Below are 22,621 nucleotides of genomic sequence, written 5' to 3'. Positions count from 1 at the left end.
GCGTTCCACGACACTTGCAGAGACCGCCTTCTTGACCGTTGGACCTTCCATTGGTCTCGTCCACTCAATCCATCGGACTCTGTCTTCACATGCTGGGATAGACATCTCCCTGTCTCACTGAGGGTTGAGACCCGTCGGCTACCCTCACCCGGTTTAGCCGGCTTGTCGAGGCCATTGCCCGGGGTGTGGCCGCTGTCGCAAGCAAACAGCTACAGGGAGCTACAGGTGAGAGCTGAGTGACAGGTGGGGACAAAGGATGGACAAACCACCCTGAAAGGATGTGACATGTTCCCTCACCAAAGGTATTACCCCTCCCTGATACCCATACACGCCAGTGACAGAATATAAACGGTAAGACTCTCAGCAGTTGGAAGATCAGAAGGTTCCTAGGATGCTCAAAGCAGCTTCGCAGGTAGAGGATGTGGTTAAGAAGGTGTGTGGTGTACTGGCCTTCATCAATCGAGGGACTGAGTTTAGGAATCGGGAGATAATGCTGCAACTTTATAAGACCCTGGTCAGACCCCACTTGGAGTACCGTGTGCAGTTCTGGTCGCCTCATTACAGGAAGGATGTGGAAGCCATAGAAAGGGTGCAGAGGAGATTTACAAGGATGTTACCTGGATTGGGTGGCATGCCTTATGAGGATAGGTTGAGAGAGCTCAGTCTTTTCTCCTTGGAGAGATGAAGGATGAGAGGTGACCTGATAGAGGTGTATAAAATGTTGAGAGGTATTGATCGAGTGGATTCTCAGGGCTGAAATGGCTGCCACAAGAGGACACAGGTTTAAGGTTCTGGGGAGGAGCTATAGAGGAGATGTCGGGTTAGTTTTTCACTCAGAGGGTGGTGGGTGAATGGAATCGGCTGCCGGCGGTGGTGGTGGAGGCGGATTCGATAGGGTCTTTTAAGAGACTTTTGGATAAGTACATGGAACTTAGTAAGATAGAGGGTTATAGGTAAGCCTAGTAATCTCTAAGGTAGGGACATGTAGGGCACAACTTGTAGGCTGAAGGGCCTGTATTGTGCTGTAGTTTTTCTATGTTCTATGTTTCTAACCCCACTTGTAGAACCATAGAACCATAGAACATTCCAGCACAGAAACAGGCCTTTTGGCCCTTCTCGACTGTGCCGAGCCATTTTTCTGCCTAGTCCCACTGACCTGCACCTGGACCATATCCCTCCACACCCCTCTCATCCATGAACCTGTGCAAGTTTTTCTTAAATGTTAAAAGTGACCCCGCATTTACCACTTCATCTGGCAGCTCATTCCACACTCCCACCACTCTCTGTGTGAAGAAGCCCCCCCAAATATTCCCTTTAAACTTTTCCCTCTTCACCCTTAACCCACATCCTCTAGTTTTTTTCTCCCCTAGCCTCAGTGGAAAAAGCCTGCTTGCATTCACTCTATCTATACCCATCATAATTCTATCAAATCTCCCCTCATTCTTCTACGCTCCAGGGAATAAAGTCCTAACCTATTCAACCTTTCTCTGTAACTCAGTTTCTCAAGTCCTGGCAATTTCCTTGTAAACCTTCTTTGCACTCTTTCAACCTTATTAATATCCTTCCTGTAATTAAGTGACTAAAATTGCACACAATACTCTAAATTCGACCTCACCAATGTCTCATACAACCTCATCATAACATTCCAACTCTTATACTCAATACTTTATTTATAAAGGCCAATGTACCAAAAGCACTCTTTACGACCCTATCCACCTGTGATGCCACTTTTAGGGAATTATGTCTCTGTACTCCCAGATCCCTCTGTTCTACTGCACTCTTCAGTGTCCTACCATTTACCATGTATGTTCTACCTTGGTTTGTCCTTCCAAAGTGCAATACCTCACACTTGTCTGCATTAAGCTCCATCTGCCATTTTTCATGCCATTTTTCCAGTTGATCCAAATCCCTCTGCAAGCTTTGAAAACCTTCCTCACTGTCCACCACACCTCCAATCTTTGTATCATCAGCAAATTTGCTGATCCAATTTACCACATTATCATCCAGATCATTGATATAGATGACAAACAACAATGGACCCAGCACTGATCCCTGCAGCACACCACTAGTCACAGGCCTCCACTCAGAGAAGCAATCCTCCACAACCGCTCTCTGGCTTCTTCCATTGAGCCAATGTCTAATCCAGTTTATTACCTCTCCATGTATACCTAGCGCCTGAACCTTCCTAACTTACCTCCCATGTAGGAGGAAGTGTTGGAAGGAAGTGAATTGGTGAAGCAGGTGAAGGTGGTTGGATATAGGATAGTACTCTTAGGGATTTCTTGTAGTGACGTCCTCGGTTTGAGATGATTGGCCTCAAACAACAACTTTCTTCCTTTGCACTAGGTATAACTCCAACCTGAGAAGAAATTTTCCTCTGGTTCCTATTGGCTTTAATTTTGTTCAGGCTGTCAAGGGCAGTCATTCTCATATCTGGAATTCAACTCTTGGCCATGTTGGACCAAAACTGCAGTCAAGTGTTCTGGTAGAATCCAAATGGAGCATGATGTCCAGGTGTTTGTTCAGTAAGTACCACTTGACAACACTGTTGATGACACCTGCCATCATTTTGCTGATGTTTGAGAGTAGACTGGTGACACTCCACCTTCCATGTCTTTATCTTCTCTGGAATTGTGAGCGCACTTTTCCAGCAAGCACAAACATACACAGTGTTGCTCCTCTCTGATGGCCCAGTTATGCTGCCTCCTGCAGTGTGTTGTTGGGATGGCAGCAACCAGCGGCCATTAAGTTATCTCAATGTACCAATGATCACTGTAAAAAGTCTGACAACACCAGGTTTAAGTCCAACCGATTTATTTGATAGTACACTCACTAGCTTGTGAGTTTACTATCAAATAAATCGGTTGGATTTAAACCTGGTGTTGTCAGTCTTTTTACTGTGTTTACCCCAGTCCAATGCCGGCATATGATCACTGACAGAGCTTTCAGATATGCAGAAATGGGTGCCTCAGTGTGGATGGCATTGCCTGGTCATGTCTGATGTATGAGTCAGCCATCCAGCCTCACAGTTTAAGGCTGGCTTTCCATTCATGTTCTGCTGCCCATTTGCAATTATGAACGCAACACAGCTTTCCAAACCACACCAGACCATTAAATCTCTTCTGGCACTGGACCTATGTTCTTGCAACAACCTATAGCTACTGACGTACTCAGCCAACTCTGGCTGGCTCGCCCCCACTTGTCAGTTGGTATGAGAAGCTCTTCCTCTTCCTTCAGCACTTGCCTGAACACCTCCATGGAGGTATCATGTACAGGCTGCCTTGCTCCCTTCTGACAGATCCTGCAGCCTGCTCTTTAGAAAGGGCACCTTCCAGCAATCTGCCAGCACCAGCTCCTGCCCACCACCATTAATTGGGTGGCTGCACCATCTCCTGGTCATTAACTGATTGAATGTGAAAAGATTTGAGGATGAAGTCCTGCCAAACACCTGCGACCAGATGACCAAGATATGACAAAAATAGATTAAAACAAGGTACTTTAAAAGCTTGGTAGCATTAAAAGTAAAAAAGAAGTCACGTTGTCAGGAATACATTCTAAATTGCTGAAAAAAGAAACAGTAGAAATAGAAGAGTCATTAATTACAATCTTTCAATCCTCACTGGGTCCAGGAAAAAGCTGGAGAGTTTGAGATGTTATACCATTATTGAAAAAAGGAGACAGGGGCTGACTAGGGAACTACAGGGCATTGCACCTCATGTTGGTGATGGGGTAGTTACTAAAAATCATTATTAGGGACAAAATGAATTTTCATAGGTTAAGCAGTAAGAGCAAGTGTGGATTTGTTAAAGACAAATTGTGTCTGACTAGCTTGATAATCTTTTCATGAGTTAACAAAGAAGGTTGATATTTTATTTGTTAAGGGACGTGAATGTCATCGACACTTATTGTCCATTTTCAATTGTCCTTGAAGAGCATTAACTTGAAGGTACTGCTGGAAAAAGTCTTAACATAGAAATATGGCACTGGAAGCAGGAATAGGCCATTAGGTCCTTTGACCCTGCTCCACCATTCATTTTGATTATAGCTGATCATCAAATTCAATATCCTGATTCTCCCACCCCCACCCCACCAATATCCCTTGATCCCTTTAGCCGCAAGAGCTATATCTAATTTCTTCTTGAAATCACACAACGATTTGGCCTCAACTACTTTCTATGGTAGTGAATTCCACACATTCACCACTCTTTTTGTGAACAAATTTCTCGTCATTGCAGTTCTAAAAGGTTTACCCCTTATCCTCAAACTATGATCCCTAATTCTGGACTCCCCTGCCATTGGGAACATCTTTCTGAATCTATCCTGTCTAACCCTGTGAGAACTTTATATGTTTCTATGAGATCCCCTCTCAGTCTTCTAACCTCCAGTGAACATAATCCTAACCGACTTAGTCTCTCCTCATATGACAGACCTGCCAACCCAGGAATCAGCCTAATAAACCTTTGCTGTGCTCCCTCTATAGCAAGGACCTCCTTCCTCAGATAAGGACGCCAAAACTGCACATAATACTCCAGGTGTGGCTTCACGAATGCCCTATACAATTTCAGCAGAACATCTGTATCCCTATACTCCCTTATGTTCTTATACTCAAGTCCCCTTGCTATGAAAACCAACATACCATTTGCTTTCTTTACTGCCTGCTGTACATGTGTGCTTACTTTCAACGACTGATGCAGGTGGATACCAAGATTTCACTGGGTATCAACCTCTCTCAAATTACACTCATTCAAGTAATAATCTGTCTTTTCATTATTGTTATCAAAGTGAATAACCTCACATTTATCCACATTATACAGCATCTGCCATGCATATGTCCACACATTCAGCATGTCAGAATCACACTGGAGCATCTCTATAAGAACATAAGAACATAAGAAATAGGAGCAGGAGTAGGCCATATAGCCCTTCGAGCCTGCTCCGCCATTCAATAAGATCATGGCTGATCTGAAGTGGATCAGTTCCACTTTCCCGCCCTCTCCCCATAACCCTTAATTCCCTTGTCTACCAAAAACCTATCTACCCGTGACTTAAATATATTTAGCGAGGTAGCCTCCACCACTTCAACGGGCAGAGAATTCCAGAGATTCACCACCCTTTGAGTGAAGAAGTTCCTCCTGCATCCTCCTCGCAGCTCACTCTTCCACCCAACTAAATATCATCTGAACATTTGGAGATAATACATTCACTTCCCTCTTCCAAATCATTAATACACAATGTGAACATTTTGGGTCCTGGCAGAGAACCCCACTAGTCACTGACTACCAATCAGAAAAAGACCCATTTATGCCAACTCTTTGCTTCCTATCTGTTAACCAGCTTTGTATCCATCTCAAGACATTACCTGCAACCCCACGTGTTTTAACCTTACATAGTAATTTGTTATGTGAGATGTTGTTGAAAGCCTCTGAAAGTCTAAATAAACCACACCCACTGGTTCTCCTTGGTCAACTCCATCAGTTACATCCTCAAAGAATTCCAATAGCTTTGTCAAGCATGATTATTTCCCCTTTGTAAATCCATGCTGACTTTGTCTGATTATGCCACTGCCTTCCAAATGCCGAGTTATAAAATCCTTGATAATGGACTCTAGCAATGTCCCCCAAACTGACATTAGGTTCGCTGGTCTATAGTTCCCTGTTTTCTTTCTACCCCCTTTTTTTGAATAGCTTCTTTAGCTTTAGCTTCCGTTTTTTCAGTGAATCACAAAGGCTAGTATACAGGTTCAGCAAGTAAGTAGGAAAACACGGGCGGGTTGTCTTGTGAGGAAAGACTGGAGAGGTTATCTTTGTATACACTAGAGTTTAAAAGAGTAATAAGCAACTTGATTGAAAGCATTAAGACCCTGAGGATTATGGGACAGGACGGATATGGAAAGGATGTTTCCTGTTGTCAGAAGATCTAGAACTAGAGTGACTGTTTAAAAATAAGGGGCCACTCATTTGAGTCACTCCTACAGGAATGGGCAAGTCAGAGTTAATAGAAAGGGTAGAGTCTAGAATAATCAACACGAAAATGGAAAAGGTATTCAGCAAACTATTGGGGTTGAGGGCAGACAAGTCCCCTGGGCCTGATGGCCCCCATCCTAGAGTATTAAAGGATGTGGTGGCAGAAATAGTGGTTCCATTGGTTATAATATTCCAAAATTCCCTGGACACAGGAAAGGTTCCAATGGATTGAAATGCTAGTGTAGTGCCCTTATTCAAAAAAGGAGAGAGGCAAAATGCGGGAATTACACACCAGTTGGTTTAACATCTGTTGTTGGGTAAATGTTAGAATCAAATATCAAGGAAGCAATAATATTAGGAGTTTTGGAAAGTCAAAACACTATCCATCAGAGTCAACATGGTATTATGAAAGGCAAATCATGTTTGACTAATTTGCTAATGTAAAAAGCAAAGTGAATAATGGGGATCTCGCAAATGTAGTAAATCTGGATTTCCAGAAGGCATTTGATAAGGTGCTGCACAAAAGGTTAATTCACAAGGTTAGATCACATGGGATTGGGGGTAATTTATTAGCTTGGATAGGTGACTGGCTGATGGACAGAAGACAGAGAGTCGGGATAGATTTTTTTTCTGGATGGGAAGTGGTAACTGATGGGATGGCAGAGTTCGGTCCTTGGGCCCCAGCTATTTACAATCTATATTATCTTGGATACAGGAATAGAAGGCTCTGTAGCCAAATTTGCAGATGACACAAAAATAGGTGGGACAGTAAGTTACAATGAGGAAATATTGTAAGAATCTTACAAATGGATATAGATAGGTTAGGAGAGTGGGCCAAAATATGGTAGATGGAATTTAACGTGGAGAAGTGTGAGTTCTTGCATTTCGATCAAAAAAATGGGAAGGCGACTTATTATCTAAATGGGGAGAGACTTCACGGTGCGATGCAGAGGGATCTGGGTGCCCTTGTTCATGAATCATAGGAAACCAGCATGCAGGTACAGCAGATAATAAAGAAAGCGAATGGAATGTTGGCATTTATAGCTAAAGGAATAAATTATAAAGATAAGGAAGTATTGCTGCAACTATACAAGGCATTATTGATGAGGCCGCACCTGGAGTATTGTGTACAGTTTTGGTCCCTGTATTTGAGGAAAGATGGAGGCAGTTCAGAGGAGGTTCACTAGATTGATTCCAGAGATGAGGGGTTTATCATATGAAGACAGATTGAACAGTTTAGGCCTATACTCTCTGGAATTTAGAAGAATGATGGGAGATCAAATTGAGGAAGACAAGACGATAAAAGGTATGGATAAAGTAGACATGGAGCGGATGCTTCCTCTTGTTGGGCATTCGAGGCAAAGAGGTCATAGTCTTAGGATAAGGGGTAGCAAATTTAAAACAGAGTTGAAAAGAAACCACTTCCCCCAAAGAGTTGTGCATGTGTGGAATTTGCTACCCCAAAGTGCGGTGGATGCTGGGACAGTGAGTAAATTTAAGGAGGAGTTAGACAGATTTTTAATTAGTAATGAGTTAAAGGCAGGAAAATGGGGATGAGGAGCAATGCAGGCATGATCGAATGGTGGAGCGTGCTCGATGGGCAGAATGATCTAATTTTGCTCCTATATTTTATGAACTTAAGATGGAGAATGTTTTTACCCCTCAGGGATTCTTGGGTCTCTGGAACTCTCTTCCTCAAAAGGCAGTGAAAGCAGAACAATTGTGTGGTCAATTGTATCACAGGCTGGAAGAACATGGTGGGGTAGTTTATTTTTGTTACAGTCACAGAGGATGTCATTTGTGATTTTGATAAGAGTCTTTCTGTGACAGGAAAGGAATCTGATTCGAGGGGTTCAACAGGGAGTTCTTGGATGGTTAGCCAAGGATTTATGTTCAAGGACTTCCAACTGGAAAGGGATTTTGGAAATGGGATAAGTGTTTCCTGGAAAGACAGAGGCTGAAGGGCGACCTGATAGAAGTTTATAAAATTATGAGGGGGTATGGATAGAGTGAACAGTTGGAAGCTTTCTCCCAGGGTAGAAATGACAATTACAAGGGGGCACAAGTTTAAGATGAGGGGGGAAAGGTTCAGTGAGATGTGTTGTGAGGTTTTTTTCACACAGAGGGTGGTGGGGGTCTGGAATGCACTGCTAAGTGAGGTGGTTGAGGCAGACACATTAGCGACATTTAAGACTTATCTGGATAGACACATGAACAGACAGGGAACAGATACAGGCGGTTGGTCTAGACAGGGCAACATGATCAGTGCAGACTTGGTGGGCTGAAGGGCCTGTTCCTGCGCTGTACTGTTCCTTGTTCTACTACTTTTCAAAGTCCATAAGATGTGAAAGCAGAAGTGGACCATCCTTTTAAATCTGCTCTGCTATCCAATGGGATCATGACTTCTGATCTGATAACTGAGGTTAAGGATAAATTTTATGAGGAGAGAAGGGATGATGGTAGACTTAAAGGAAGTAACTTCTCTCCCTGAAGACAAAGAACTATTAACAATATAAGTTAAACATGGTGATCGGAAGGGGAAGCTGCTTGATCAGCAAAGAATATTAGCAATGTGGAAACAATGTTGACAGTGTGAAAAATTGTCCAGATATGTTCTGTAAAGAAGAAACAGGACAAATCCAACCCAACCAATTATCTGCTCAGTGATGCTCAGTTTGGTCCTTCCAGTGTCACTCAACTCCTGACCTCATTAGAGACTTGGTTCAAACATGGACAAAAGAGCTGAATTCCAGAGGTGAGAGTGACAGCCCTTGACAGCATAGAACATAAAACATTACAGTGCAGTACAGGCCCTTCAGCCCTCGATGTTGCACTGACCAGTGGAACCAATCTAACGACCCTCTAACCTAAACTATTCCAATGTTATCCATACGCCTATCCACTGACCATTTGAATGCGCTTAAAGTTGGCGACTGCTGCAGGCAGGGCATTCCACGCCCTTACTACCCTCTGAGTAAAGAACCTACCTCTGACATCCGTCCTATATCTATCACCCCTTACTTTAAAGCTATGTCCCCTTGTGTTAGCCATCACCATCCGAGGCAAAAGGCTCTCACTGTCCACCCTATCTAACCCTCTGATCATCTTGTATGCCTCAATTAGGTTACCTCTTAACCTTCTTCTCTCTAACGAAAACAACCTCAAGTCCCTCAGCCTTTCCTCATAAGACCTTCCCACCATACCAGGCAACATCCTGGTAAACCTCCTCTGCACCCTTTCCAATGCCTCCACATCTTTCTTATAATGCGGCGACCAGAACTGTACGCAATACTCCAAGTGCGGCCGCAACAGAGTTTTGTACAGTTGTAACATGATCTCACGGCTCCAAAATTCATTCCCTCTACCAATAAAAGCTAACACACCGTACGCCTTCTTAACAACCTTATCAACCTGGGTGCCGACTTTCAGAGATCTTTGCACGTGTACACCGAGGTCTCTCTGCTCGTCAACACTACTAAGAGTCTTTCCATTAAGGTTTCCATTAGGAACCCACAACCACTATCATCCAGAGGGACGAGGGCAGCAGATACCCGGGAACATTACCATCCAGAGGTTCCCCTTCTAGTCACTCACCATCCTGACTTGGAAATATATTTCTGTTTCTTAACTGTCACTTGGTCAAAATCCTGGAACTCCCTCCCCAACTACACTGTGGGTGTACTTACACCTCAGGGACTGCAGTGGTACAAGAAGGCAGCTCATCACCACCTTCTCAAGGGAACTAAGGATGGACAGTAAATGCTGGTCTAGCAATTGATGCCCACAAATGAATAAAAAAATGTTTAGTGGAAATAGTATTGAGAGAAGATGAGGTGGGTTTCATTGATTAGATGAGCTCAGAGAAGGCTTAAGGTGAAGGAGAGAAATTGGAGAAAGACTCGAATTCAGGGTTAGACAGGAATTAATTTTTATTGGAGGTTTGGCCAAGTGATCAACAAACAGAAAGGAAGAGTGTGGCAGAGGCCAGTATAATAGTCCATTCTCCATTTTATTTACAAAGTTCATGAGTTCCTCTCATTTATTGTTGGAGGTGAGGGAGGGGGCATCGGAGTCAAGGAGCAAAAGGACTGTTTATTTATTTAGCAGCTTACATTAACACTGCCATAAAATTTCTGCGAAAATCCCCTAGTTGCCACACTCTGGTGCCTGTTCAGGTACACTGAGGGAGAATTTAGCATGGGCAATGGAGGTTAAAGAGGGAATAGATAAGCTGCAGAGCTGGGCTGAGAGGTGGCAAATGGAGTTTAATGTGAAGTGATTCACTTTGGAAGGAGTAACAGGAATAAAGAGTGCTGGGCTAATGGTAAGATACCTGGTAGTGTGGATGAGCCAGGAACTGGCAAATGGAATTTAATGTTGGCAAGTGTGAAGTTGTCCACTTTGGTAGGAATAATAGTAGGAAGGACTACTACTTACATGGCGAAAAACTGCAGCATGCTACGGTGCAGAGGGACCTCAGGGTCCTTGTGCATGAGTCGCAAAAACCCAGCCTGCAGGTGCAGCAGGTGGTCAGGAAGGCGAATGGGATACTGGCCTTCATAGCGAGGGGGACTGAATATAAAAGTAGGGAGGTCTTGCTGCAATTGTACAGGGCACTGGTGAGGCCGCAGCTGGAGTACTGTGTGCAGTTTTGGTCGCCGCACTTACGCAAGGATATTTTGGCCTTGGAGGGAGTGCAGAGGAGGTTGACTAGGCTGATACCGGAGTTGAGGGGGTTGAGTTATGAGGAGAGGCTGAATAAACTAGGCTTGTACTCGTTAGAGTTTAGAAGAATGAGGGGAGATCTCATTGAGACGTATAAGATGATGAATGGGATGGATAGGATAGAGGTGGAGAGGCTCTTCCCGCTCAGAAAGGACAGTAGGACTAGAGGGCACAGCCTCAAGATAAAGGGGGGGCAGTTTAGAACAGAGTTGAGGAGGAACTTCTTCACTCAAAGAGTGGTGAATCTCTGGAATTCTCTGCCCGTTGAAGTGGTGGAGGCTGCCTCGTTAAATATATTTAAGACGCGGGTAGATAGGTTTTTGATAGGCAAGGGGATTAAGGGTTATGGGGAGAGGGCGGGAAAGTGGAACTGAGCCACGTCAGATCAGCCATGATCTTATTGAATGGCGGGGCAGGCTCGAAGGGCTAGATGGCCTACTCCTGCTCCTATTTCTTATGTTCTTAAAGGTTTAGACGGGGTACAGTTTGTAAAATGTGTTTGGGAGAATTTTCTACATCAGTATCTAGAGGTGCCAACTATAGATGATGCGATATTGGATCTCCTGTTGGGAATGAGTTGGGGCAGGTGATGGATGTGAGTGTGAAGGAACACTTTGGATCCAGTGATCATAATGCCATTAGTTTCAACCTGATGATGGATAAGGATAGATCTAGTCCTCGGGTTGAAGTTCTGAACTGGAAAAAGGCCAAATTTGATGAAATGAACATAAGAAATAGGAGCAGGAGTAGGCCATCTAGCCCCTCGAGCCTGCCCTGCCATTCAATAAGATCATGGCTGATCTGAAAGTGGTTCAGTTCCACATACCCGCCTGCTCCCCATAACCCTTAATTCCCTTATCGATCAGAAATCTATCTACCTGTGACTTAAACATATTCAACGAGGTAGCTTCCACCGCTTCAATGGGCAGAGAATTCCAGAGATTCACTCCCCTCTGAGAGAAGAAGTTCCTCCTCAACTCTGTTCTAAACTGACTCCCCCCCCCCGACCTTATTTTAATTTAATACTCTCCTTTATTTCCTTTGTTATCCACAGCTGGTTATCCCTTTTCTTACATTCCTTCTTTATCACCAGAGAAGGGATCTGGGAAGTGTGGATTGGCACAGGCTGGTCTCTGGTAAGGATGCAAATGGAAAGTGGGAGGCCTTCAAAGGAGAAATTTTGAGAGGGCAGAGTTTGTATGCTCCTGTCAGGATTAAAGGCAAAGTGAATAGGAACAAGGAACATTGGTTTTCGAGGGAGATTGTAACACTGATTAAGAGGAACAGAGAGTTGTATGAAATGTACAGGCAGCAAGGAACAGATCAGAAGGCTTCTGCAGAAAATGCAGATGTATGGGATTGGGGGTAATCTAGGTAATTGGATCAGGAATTGGCTAGCAGATAGGAGACAGAGGGTGGTGGTTGATGGTAAATATTCGTCATGGAGTTCGGTTACGAGTGGTGTGCCTCAGGGATCTGTTTTGAGGCCACTGCTGTTTGTAATTTTTATTAATGATCTGGATGAGGGTATAGTTGGGTGGATTAGTAAATTTGCTGATGACACCAAAGTCGGAGGTGTGGTAGATTGTGAGGAAGGGTGTCATAGTTTGCAGGGAGACTTGGACAGGTTGCAGAGCTGGGCCGAGAGGTGGCGGATGGAGTTTAATACGGAGAAGTGTGAGGTAATTCACTTTGGCAGGAATAACAGATGTGTCGAGTATAGGGCTAATGGGAGGACTCTGAATAGTGTGGATGAACAGAGGGATCTGGGTGCATGTGTACATAGATCCCTGAAAGTTGGGAATCAAGTAGATAAGGTTGTTAAGAAGGCATACGGTGTCTTGGCGTTTATTGGTAGGGGGATTGAATTGAGGAGTCGCAGCGTCATGTTGCAACTGTACACAACTCTGGTGCGGCCGCACTTGGAGTATTGTGTGCAGTTCTACATAAGAACATAAGAACATAAGAAATAGGAGCAGGAGTAGGCCATCTAGCCCTTCGAGCCTGCCCCGCCATTCAATAAGATCATGGCTGATCTGTCGTGGCTCAGTTCCACTTTCCCGCCCTCTCCCCATAACCCTTAATCCCCTCTCTTATCAAGAACCCATCAACCCGCTTCTTAAAAATATTTAGCAAGGCAGCCTCCACCACTTCAACGGGCAGAGAATTCCAGAGATTCACCACCCTTTGAGTGAAGAAGTTCCTCCTCAACTCCGTTCTAAACCGCCTCCCCTTTATCTTGAGGCTGTGCCCCCTAGTCCTACTGTCTTTTTTGAGCGGGAAGAGTCTCTCCACCTCTATCCTATCCATCCCATTCATCATCTTATACGTCTCAATGAGATCTCCCCTCATTCTTCTAAACTCTAACGAGTACAAGCCTAGTTTATTCAGCCTCTCCTCATAGCTCAATCCCCTCAACTCCGGTATCAGCCTAGTAAACCTCCTCTGCACTCCCTCCAGGGCCAAAATATCCTTGCGCAGGTGCGGCGCCCAAAACTGCACACAGTACTCCAGCTGCGGCCTCACCAATGCCCTATACAGCTGCAGCAAGACCTCCCTACTTTTATATTCAATCCCCCTCGCTATGAAGGCCAGCATCCCATTCGCCTTCCTGACCACCTGCTGCACCTGCAAGCTGGGTTTTTGCGACTCATGCACAAGGACCCCGAGGTCCCTCTGCACCGTCGCCTGCTGCAGTTTTTCACCACGTAAGTAATAGTCCTTCCTACCATTCTTCCTACCAAAGTGGACCACCTCACACTTGCCAACATTAAATTCCATTTGCCATTTCCTGGCCCATTCGCCCAGCCTATCTAGATCCTTCTGCAGACTCTCCACACCCTCCGCACAATTTGCCTTTCCCCCAATCTTGGTGTCATCAGCAAATTTCGACACCCTGCACTCGGTTCCCTCCTCCAGATCATCTATATAAATGGTAAATAGCTGAGGCCCCAGCACCAACCCCTGGGGCACCCCACTAGTCACCAACCGCCAATCCGAATAGCACCCATTGACCCCCACTCTCTGCCTCCTATTTGACAACCAATCCTCTATCCACGCTAACACCCTACCCCCAACTCCATGTCCCCTGACCTTCTGCAATAACCTCTTGTGAGGTACCTTGTCAAATGCCTTCTTAAAATCCAGAAAGACCACATCCACCGGCTCTCCTCTATCCACTGCCCTAGACACATCCTCATAGAGCTCCAGTAAATTTGTCAGACACGACTTCCCTTTAATGAAACCATGTTGCGTCCGCCCTATCAAGCATTATAGGAAGGATGTGGAGGCTTTGGAGAGGGTGCAGAGGAGGTTTACCAGGATGTTGCCTGGTATGGAGGGGAGGTCCTATGAGGAGAAACTGAGGGATTTGGGGTTGTTTTCGTTAGAAAGAAGGCGGCTAAGAAGGGATCTTATTGAAACATATAAGATGATTAGAGGTTTAGATAGGGTGGACAGTGATAGCCTTTTTCCTCGGATGGAGAAAGCTAGCACGAGGGGGCATGGCTTTAAATTAAGGGGGGGTAGTTATAGGACGGATGTCAGGAGTAGGTTCTTTACCCAGAGGGTGGTGAGGGATTGGAATGCCCTGCCTGCTGCAGTTGTAAATGCGCCTAGTTTGGGGGCATTTAAGAGATCCGTGGATAGGTTTATGGATGGAAAGGGATTGGTTTAGGTTTGAGGGTCATTGTTTTTTAACTGGTCGGCGCAACATCGTGGGCCGAAGGGCCTGTTCTGCGCTGTATTGTTCTATGTTCTATGTTCCTGTGGCCCTGTGACCTCCACATTTATCCATAATCTGCTTTGCAATTTCTTCCTTCACATCTCTATTACTATTTGGGGGCCTATGGAAAACTCCTAACAACGTGACCGATCCTTTCCTATTTCTAATTTCAGCCTCAGTTGGAGATCCCCCATCAACTGCCTTTCTGCAGCCCTTAACAAAGACCCTTGATTAACAATGCTACTCCTCCACCTCTTTTACCATCTTCCCCACTATTACTGAAACATCTATACCCCAGAACTTCCAACAGCCATTCCTATGCCTGTTCTAACCATGTCTCCCTAATGGCCACAACATCATAGTCCCAAATTTATTGGAAACTACAGAATCAGAGATGAGGGAAGAGGATGCGTTTGAACAATTGGTTAAACTTAAACCTCATGAGATTTGGAAATTTTCTAAATTGACTTTGGAGATTAGGATTTGGAAATAGTTTACATTCAAATCCAGCACCGAGATTCTGAATCTGTACCTATGGAAGACGCATAACCGTTGAATCTGCCTGAATCCACGGCGTTTTTCATGGCTTGTAAAACCTTGTCATCAGTCGGAAGGTTGCCGAACACTGTGGGATCACCTTTAATAAAATGACAGTTAGATTTTTAAATGCTTCTTCATGAACCTTCTGCTCAAATGGGAGCATTTACAAAGAAACATAGGCACCGCCAGTGTGTCAATGAAACCAATGCAGGCGTTAGGAAATGTATGTGGAAGATTGCGACTGGCCAGAACCTCTCTCTCACCTAGAATCAGTTCTTTTCTCGTTTTGAATCCCACAGATTCGAAACCAATTTACTATTTCTATTTTTTTCGATTCTGTTAAATTTTTGAAATCTGTGTTATTGATTCGGGTTTAAGTGGCCAGAAGTTTATTCCCAATTTCCCCTGAATGTCGCCAGTTGCCTGAAAAATTAATCAGTAGATGAAAAAAAAGACCAGAATTTGAAGAAACAGCCAAGAATTGTGTGGGCGAATGTTGTTCTGAACCGAATAATACAAAAGGAGATGATTTGATTTCATATCTTACCGATAGACAGGGAAATCATAGCTTTGTCCGGATTGGGTTCAATCCTCATGTTGTCCACAATGGCACGGATTGGGTTGAACGTTCGTTTAGACATTTCTGAGGCTCGGACATTCCATTTGGTGCGTTTGGATTTTAATCTTCCTGAACAAGCGAAACTGCTGCCGTTCAGGATGGAATCGAGGATGAACAGGTTCTCGCTGGCCATGTCACTGGAAAATAACAAGGTTCAGAAATAAAGGAGCAGAATGAAAACACAGGGAGCTGGGTGAGAAGGTAGATTCGCTGATGGCATTTCTGTGACTGGAACTATTTGCTCTCTTTCTCGGCCACTTTAAATCGACACTAACCAAACTAGCAAACTATTCCACTTAGAAAATCATTGCAATAGTTAAACTCAATGTTCGTTATAATTAAATGAAACCGTTAGGATTTCTAATGATGCCAGTTTGATGAGTGAGTCGCTGTTGGATACCTACCGCTGGGGAGGAAGTTTGAGATGATGTGCAGGTAAGTCTCAGTGAAGCAAAGTGGAGAGTGGCGGGGGGAGTTGAGCTGCTCTCTAAAAGCAGGGTCTTTGAGGGGGCGGCGAATTGACCTCCGAAAGCTCATTGGATCCGTCGGGAGGCTGTGTCCGGCCACCGACCCCGAGCCTGACTTTCCACATTGACGTCCGCCGAATGGGACAAGAACAAGGACAAAAAACAAACCAGAATTACTCAATCAAAGTAAACAGTAGACTAGTCACACACAGCGAGGAGTATCTGCGATCAAGGAAAGTGACGCTATCTCTGCGATGTTGTTTTTCAGGTTTAGATGTCAGCTTTTACTGATGATCAGGTTAAGTCCACGAGAAAGTTCTCTGCGCCCAGATCTTTCAACTTTCATCATCTAAAGGCAGTACAGGAGCAGAGAAACCTGGGGTTAGGTGTGCATAAGTCATTGAAGACAGCAGGATAAATTATCTGGAGCTTTATTGACATGGAACAAAAACAGAAAATGATGGAAAACCTCCGCAGATCTGACAGTATCTGTGGACAGAGAATAGAGTCAACATTTGGAGTCAGAGCTCTGTGGAAGTGTTATTTATACTGGAAAGGTTGGCTTTATTCTCTCTCCACAGATGCTGTCAGATCTGCCAAGATTTCTGTTTTTGTTTTAGATTCCAGCATCCACAGCATGCAAACCAAAGCCAGAGCAAGTGTAGGCAATTTGGTCCCTGTTCTGCCATTTGATATGATTATTGTTGATTGATTCTCACCTCTCTTATCAACTCTTCAACTCTCTTATCAATCAAGAATCTATCCAATATAAAAGCAAAATGGTGTGAATTTACAGTACGCTGGCACAAAAGCAAAATGGGTAAGAGGGCCAATCCATGGCTTACAAAGGAAATTACAGAGAGTATCTGATCTAAGGAAGAAACATACAGATTGGCCAAGAAAAATAATAGGTCTGAGAACTGGGAGCAGTTTAGAATTCAGCAAGGAAGGACTAAGGGACTGATTAAAGAGAGGAAAATACAGCACAAATGTAAGCTTGCAGGGGACATAAAGACTAAGAATCTCTATAGATGCATGAAGGGAAAGAGTTGGTGAAGGCAAATGTAGGTCCCTTACGGACAGAAATGGGAGAATGTATATGAGGGGACAAAGAAATGGCCGAGCATCTGAATACATACTTTGGTTCTGTCTTCACAAAAGAGGACACAAATCAGATACCAGAAATGTTGGAGAATGCAAGAACTAGTGAGAGGGAAGAACTGAGGGAGATCAATATTAGTAGAGAAATGGTGTTGGGAAAATTGCTGGGATTGAAGGTGGATAAATCCCTAGGGCCTGATGATCTACATCCCAAAGTACTTAAGGAAATGGCTTTAGAAATAGTGGATGCATTGGTGGTCATCTTCCAGGATTCTATAGACTCTGGAACAGTCTCTGCAGATCGGAGGGTAGTGAATGTCACTCCAATATTCAAAAAGGGAGGTAGAGAGAAAACAGGGAATTATAGACCAGTAAGCTTAACATCGGTAATGGGGAAAATTCTCAAATCCATTATCAAGGACTTTATAGTGGAGCATTTAGAAAGCAGTGGCAGGATCAAACAGAGACAGCATGGAATTATGAAAGGAAATCATTCTTGACAAATCTGTTGGAATTCTTTGAGGATGTAACTAATAGAGTTGACAAGGGGGAGCCAGTGGATCTGATATATTTGGACTTTCAGCCAACAGTTGACAAAGTTCCGCGCAAGAGATTATTGTGCAAGATAAAGCTCATGGGATTGGGGGAAGGGTCTTGAGATGGTTAGAAAACTGGTTGGCAGAGAGGAAACAAAGAATAGGAATTAATGGGTGCTTTTCAAATTGGCAGGCAGTAACTAGTGGGGTGCCAGAGGGATCAGTGCTGGGATCCCAGCTATTCACAATATATATTAATGATTTGGATGAGAGAACAAAATGTAGCATCTCAAAGTTTGCAGATGATACCAAGTTAGTTGGGAGGGTGAACTGTGACAAGGATGCAGAGATCCTTCAGCATGATATGGACAGGTTGTGTGAGCGGGCTAATCAATGGCAGATGCAGTATACTTTGGATAAATGTGAGGTTATTCATGTTGGAAGTAAAAACAAGAAGGCATATTACTATCTGAATGGCTGTGAATTGGGAGACAGAAGTGTGAAGTGAGACCTGGGTGTCCTTGTGCACCAGTCACTGAAGATAAGCATGCAGGTGCAGTAAAGAAGGCAAATGGCATATTGGCCATTGTGAGAAGCAGGGATGTGTTGTTGCAACTATCCAGGGCCTTGGTGAGACCACACCTACAGTATTGTGTGCAGTTATGGTCTCTTTTTCTGAAGAAGGATGTTCTTGCTCTTAAAGGAGTGCAGTGAAGGTTTACCAGGCTGATTCTGGGAACGGCAGGACTGATGAATGAGAAGAGATTGACTAGGTTAGGATTGTTTTTGCTGGCGTTCAGACTAATTTACTGTTTGAAGGAAAATGTAATTGTTTGACTAGTAAGTTTGGGGATGACACAAAGGTTGGTGGATTTGTGGATAGCGATGAGGACCATCAGAGGATACAGCAGGATATAGATCAGTTGGAGACTTGGGCGGAGAGATGGCAGGTGGAGGTTAATCCAGACAAATGTGAGGTAATGCATATTGGAATGTCTAATACAGATAGGAAATATATAGTACATGGCAGAACCCTTATGAGTATTGATAGGCAAAGGGATCTGGGTGTAGAAGTACACAGGTCACTGAAAGTGGCAATGCAGGTGGAGAAGGTAGTCAAGAAAGCACATTGGCATAATTGCCTTCATTGGCCAGGGCATTCAGTTGAAAAATTGGCAAGTCATGTTGCAGCTATACAGAACCTTAGTTAGGCCGCACTTGGAATAGTGTTCAATTTTGGTCGTCACACTACTAGAAGGATATGGAGGCTTTGGAGAGGGTACAGAAAAGATTTACCAGGATGTTGCCTGGTATGGAAGGCATTAGCTATGAGGAGAAGCTGGAGAAACTTGGTTTGTTCTCACTGGAATGACGGAGGTTGGGGGGAGACCTGATTGAAGTCTACAAGATTATGAGAGGCACGGACAGAGTGGATAGTCAGAAGCTTTTTCCCAGAGTGAAAGAGTCAATTATTAGGGGGCATAGGTTTAAAGTGTGAGGGGCAAAGTTTAAAGGAGATGTACGAGGCAGACTTTTTACACCGAGAGTAGTGGATGCCTGGAACTTGTTGCCGGGAGAGATAGTGGAAGTGGATACTTTTGGTGGTATCTTGATAAATACATGTATAGGATGGGAATAGAGGGATATGGTCCCCAAAAGGATAGGGGGGTTTTAGTTCAGGTCAGGCAGTCTGGTAGGTGCAGGCTTGGAGGGCCGTAGGGCCTGTTCCTGTACCGTAAGTTTCTTTGTTCTAATGAGGGGACAGTCATAGTGACTTATAAAATTCTAACAGGTCTAGATGGGGTTGATGCAAGGAGAACGTTCCTGATGGTGGGGGAGTCCAGAACCAGGGGTCACAGACTGAGGATTTGGGGTAGGCCATTTAGGATGGAGGTGAGGAGACATTTCTTCATGCAAAGAGTGGTGAGCCTGTGGAATTCATTACCACAGGAAGTAGTTGATGCCAAAACATTGAATGTATTCAAGAAGCGGTTTGATATAGCACTTGGGGTAAATGGGATCAAAGGTCATGGAGAGAAAGCAGGATTAGGCTATGGAGTTGGATGATCAGCCATGATTATGATGAATGGTGGAACAGGCTCAAAGGACCATGTGGCCCCCCTGCTGCTCTTATCTTCTATGTTTCTAAACTCAGCAGTCTGGCAGCATCTGTGGAAAGAGAAACAGAATTAATGTTTTGAGTCCATAGGACCCTTCTTCAGAACTATGTCAGATCAGATCAAGAATCCCTACAGTGCATGTGACCATTCAGCCCATCTAGTCTGTGCCAACTCTCTAACAGAGCATCTCACCCAGGCCCTAACCCCGTAATCCCATGGAATTATTCCACTAGTTCCCCTAACCTACATACCTTGGGACACTAAGGGACAATTTAGCATGGCAATCCACCTAGGCTGCACATCTTTGGACTGTGGGAGGAAACCAGCACACCCGCAGGAAACCCATGCAGACACGAGGAGAACATGCGAACTCCACACAGACAGTGACCCAAGGCTGGAATCGAACCTGGGTCACTGGCGCAGTGAGGCAACAGTGCTAACCACTGTACCACCCAACTCTAATCAGTCTTTAGAATATTCAATAATCCGCAGCCTCCACAGAGTCTGGGGAAGAGAATTAAACAGATTAACCACCCTCTGAATAAAAAAATCTCCTCATCCCTGCCCTGAGAGGCCCCTTATTTCTCTCCTAGTTCTGATTTTTCCCACAAAGGGAAACGTATTCTCAGCATCCACACTTTCGAATCTCCTTAGAATCTTGTATCTTCGATAAAATCACCTCTCATTCTTCTAAACTCCAATGGACACAGGCCTCTCCTGACCTACCTTTCCTCATAAGAATAAACCCTCATTTCAGGAATCAGTCGAGGGAACTTTTTCTGAAATGCTTCTAATGCAATTATGTTCTCTCTAAAGGAGACGAAAACTGTACACTCTACATTTGGTCTGAGTTCTCCAGTTTTGCATGCCCTGCCACCAGCCAAATCTCCATTCACAGCAGCAGAACTGGAGAATCTTAGCCCTGGACGTGGTTGGAAATTTCCAGTTGTGGTCTCACCAAACCCTGTACCAAAAGAACAAAACATCCCTCATTTTATGTTCCATTCTCCCTTCAATAAACAACAATATTCCATTTGCCTTCCTAATCACTTGCAGCAGAGGTGGCAGAGAAGCATTCTGGGAGGAGTTGGCGCAGTCACCTCAACTGTGCAGTGGATAACGGAAGAACTGGTGTCAAGGAGGGATTAAGCCTGAGATACTACATTAGTGTTTCCCTCCCTCTCTCCTCCTCTAGTCATAAAAAAGGCACTGTGAGGAGAATAAGCAAGGTAAAAACAAGGTAAGATTCTTATTCTTAGATCTTTCTTAATTGTACAAAGGCAAAGATGGCAGCTAGGGCAGCAATAGGCTCCCCCTGCCAGATGTGGGAGATCAGGGAACTTTCTGGTTTCCCTGACAACTATGTCTGCAGGAAGTGTAACCTGTTGCAGCTCCTCACAGACCACATGGTTCGCTTAGAGCAGCAGCTGGACACACCGCGGAGCAGGGTCAGGCTAAGTCTAAGCATGTGATTGTAGAAGGAGACCTGATAGTCCATAAGACCATAAAACATAGGAGCAGAATTAGGCCACTCAGCCCCTCGAGTTCGTTCTGCCATTCAATCATGCCGATATTTTTCTCATCCTCATTCCCCTGATTTTCCTCATATTCCCTGATCTTATCAATCAAGAACCTATCTACCTCTGTCTTAAAGACACTCAATGACTTGGCCTCCACGGCCTTCTGCAGCAAAGAGTTCTACAGATTCACCACTCTCTGGAAGAGAGTGAAGAAATTCCTTCTCATCTCTGTTTTAAAGAGTTGTCTCTTTAGCCTGAGGTTGTGCCCCCTGGTTCTAGTTTTTCCTACCACTGGAAACATCCTCTCCACACCCACTCTATCCAGGCCTTGCATTATCCTGTTAGTTTCAATAAGATACCCCCTCATCCTTCTAAACTCCAACAAGTACAGACCTAGAGTCCTCAACTGTTTCTCATACGACAAGCTCTTTATTCCAGGGATCATTCTTCTGAACCTCCTCTGGACCCTTTCCAAAGTCAGCACACTCTTCCTTAGATATGAGGTCCAAAACTGCTCACAATACTCCAGATGGGCTCTGATCAGAGCCTTATACAGCCTCAGAAGTACATCCCTGCTCTATTATTCTAGCCTTCTTGACATGAATGCTAACATTGCATTTGCCTTCCTAACTGCCGACTGAACCTGCACATTAACCTTAAGAGAATCTTGAACAGTGACTCCCAAGTCCCTTTATGTTTCTAAGTTTCAAAGCATTTTCCCACTTAGAAGATAGTCTATGCCTCCATTGCACCTTCTAAAGTGTATAACCTCACACTTTTCCACATTGTATTCCATCTGCCACTTCTTCGCCCACTCTCCTAACTTGTCCAAGTCCTTCTGCAGCCCCCCTGCTTCCTCAATACTACCTGTCCCTCTATATATCTTTGTATCATCTGCAGACTTAGGAATAGTGCCTTTAGTTCCTTCCTCCAAATTGTTAATGCATAGTCTGAAAAGTTGTGGCCCCAGCACAACCCTGGAGCACACCTCTAGTCACTGGCTGCTATCCTGAGAAAGATTCCTTTACCCCAGCTCTCTGCCTTCTGCCAGTCAACCAATACTCAATCCATGCCAGGATCTTACCGTGGGCACTTAACTTATTTAACAGTCTCCTATGCAGCACCTTGTCAAAGGTCTTCTGGAAATCTAAATAAATCATGTCCACTGGTTCTCTTTTATCTAACTTCCTTGTTACCTCCTCAAAGAACTCTAACAGATTTGTCAGACATGACCTCCCCTTAATAGAGCCATGCTAACTCAGTTACTCTGCAATCTCGTTTTTAATAATGGACTCTAAAATCTCGC

General features: G+C 44.3%; 1 protein-coding gene across 1 annotated transcript in view; it reads right to left on the bottom strand.

Annotated features, from left to right (window-relative positions):
- tat (tyrosine aminotransferase) overlaps positions 1-15,704 on the bottom strand; it is a 108,755-nt gene extending 93,051 nt beyond the window's left edge. Inside the window, exons 1-2 of the mRNA XM_080188046.1 lie at positions 15,500-15,704; positions 14,945-15,049 (exon numbers count right to left, since the gene is read on the bottom strand). Coding sequence (XP_080044172.1) covers positions 14,945-15,049; positions 15,500-15,704 — 310 coding nt within the window. The remainder of the gene's footprint in view (positions 1-14,944; positions 15,050-15,499) is intronic.
- Positions 15,705-22,621: the final 6,917 nt, after the last annotated feature.

This window comes from Carcharhinus amblyrhynchos, chromosome 4, assembly GCF_965287045.1.
Source record: "Carcharhinus amblyrhynchos chromosome 4, sCarAmb.v2.hapA, whole genome shotgun sequence".
Lineage (NCBI taxonomy): Eukaryota > Metazoa > Chordata > Chondrichthyes > Carcharhiniformes > Carcharhinidae > Carcharhinus > Carcharhinus amblyrhynchos.
Note: the sequence above shows the minus strand (reverse complement) of the source record. Positions and strands in the feature narration are given on the sequence as shown.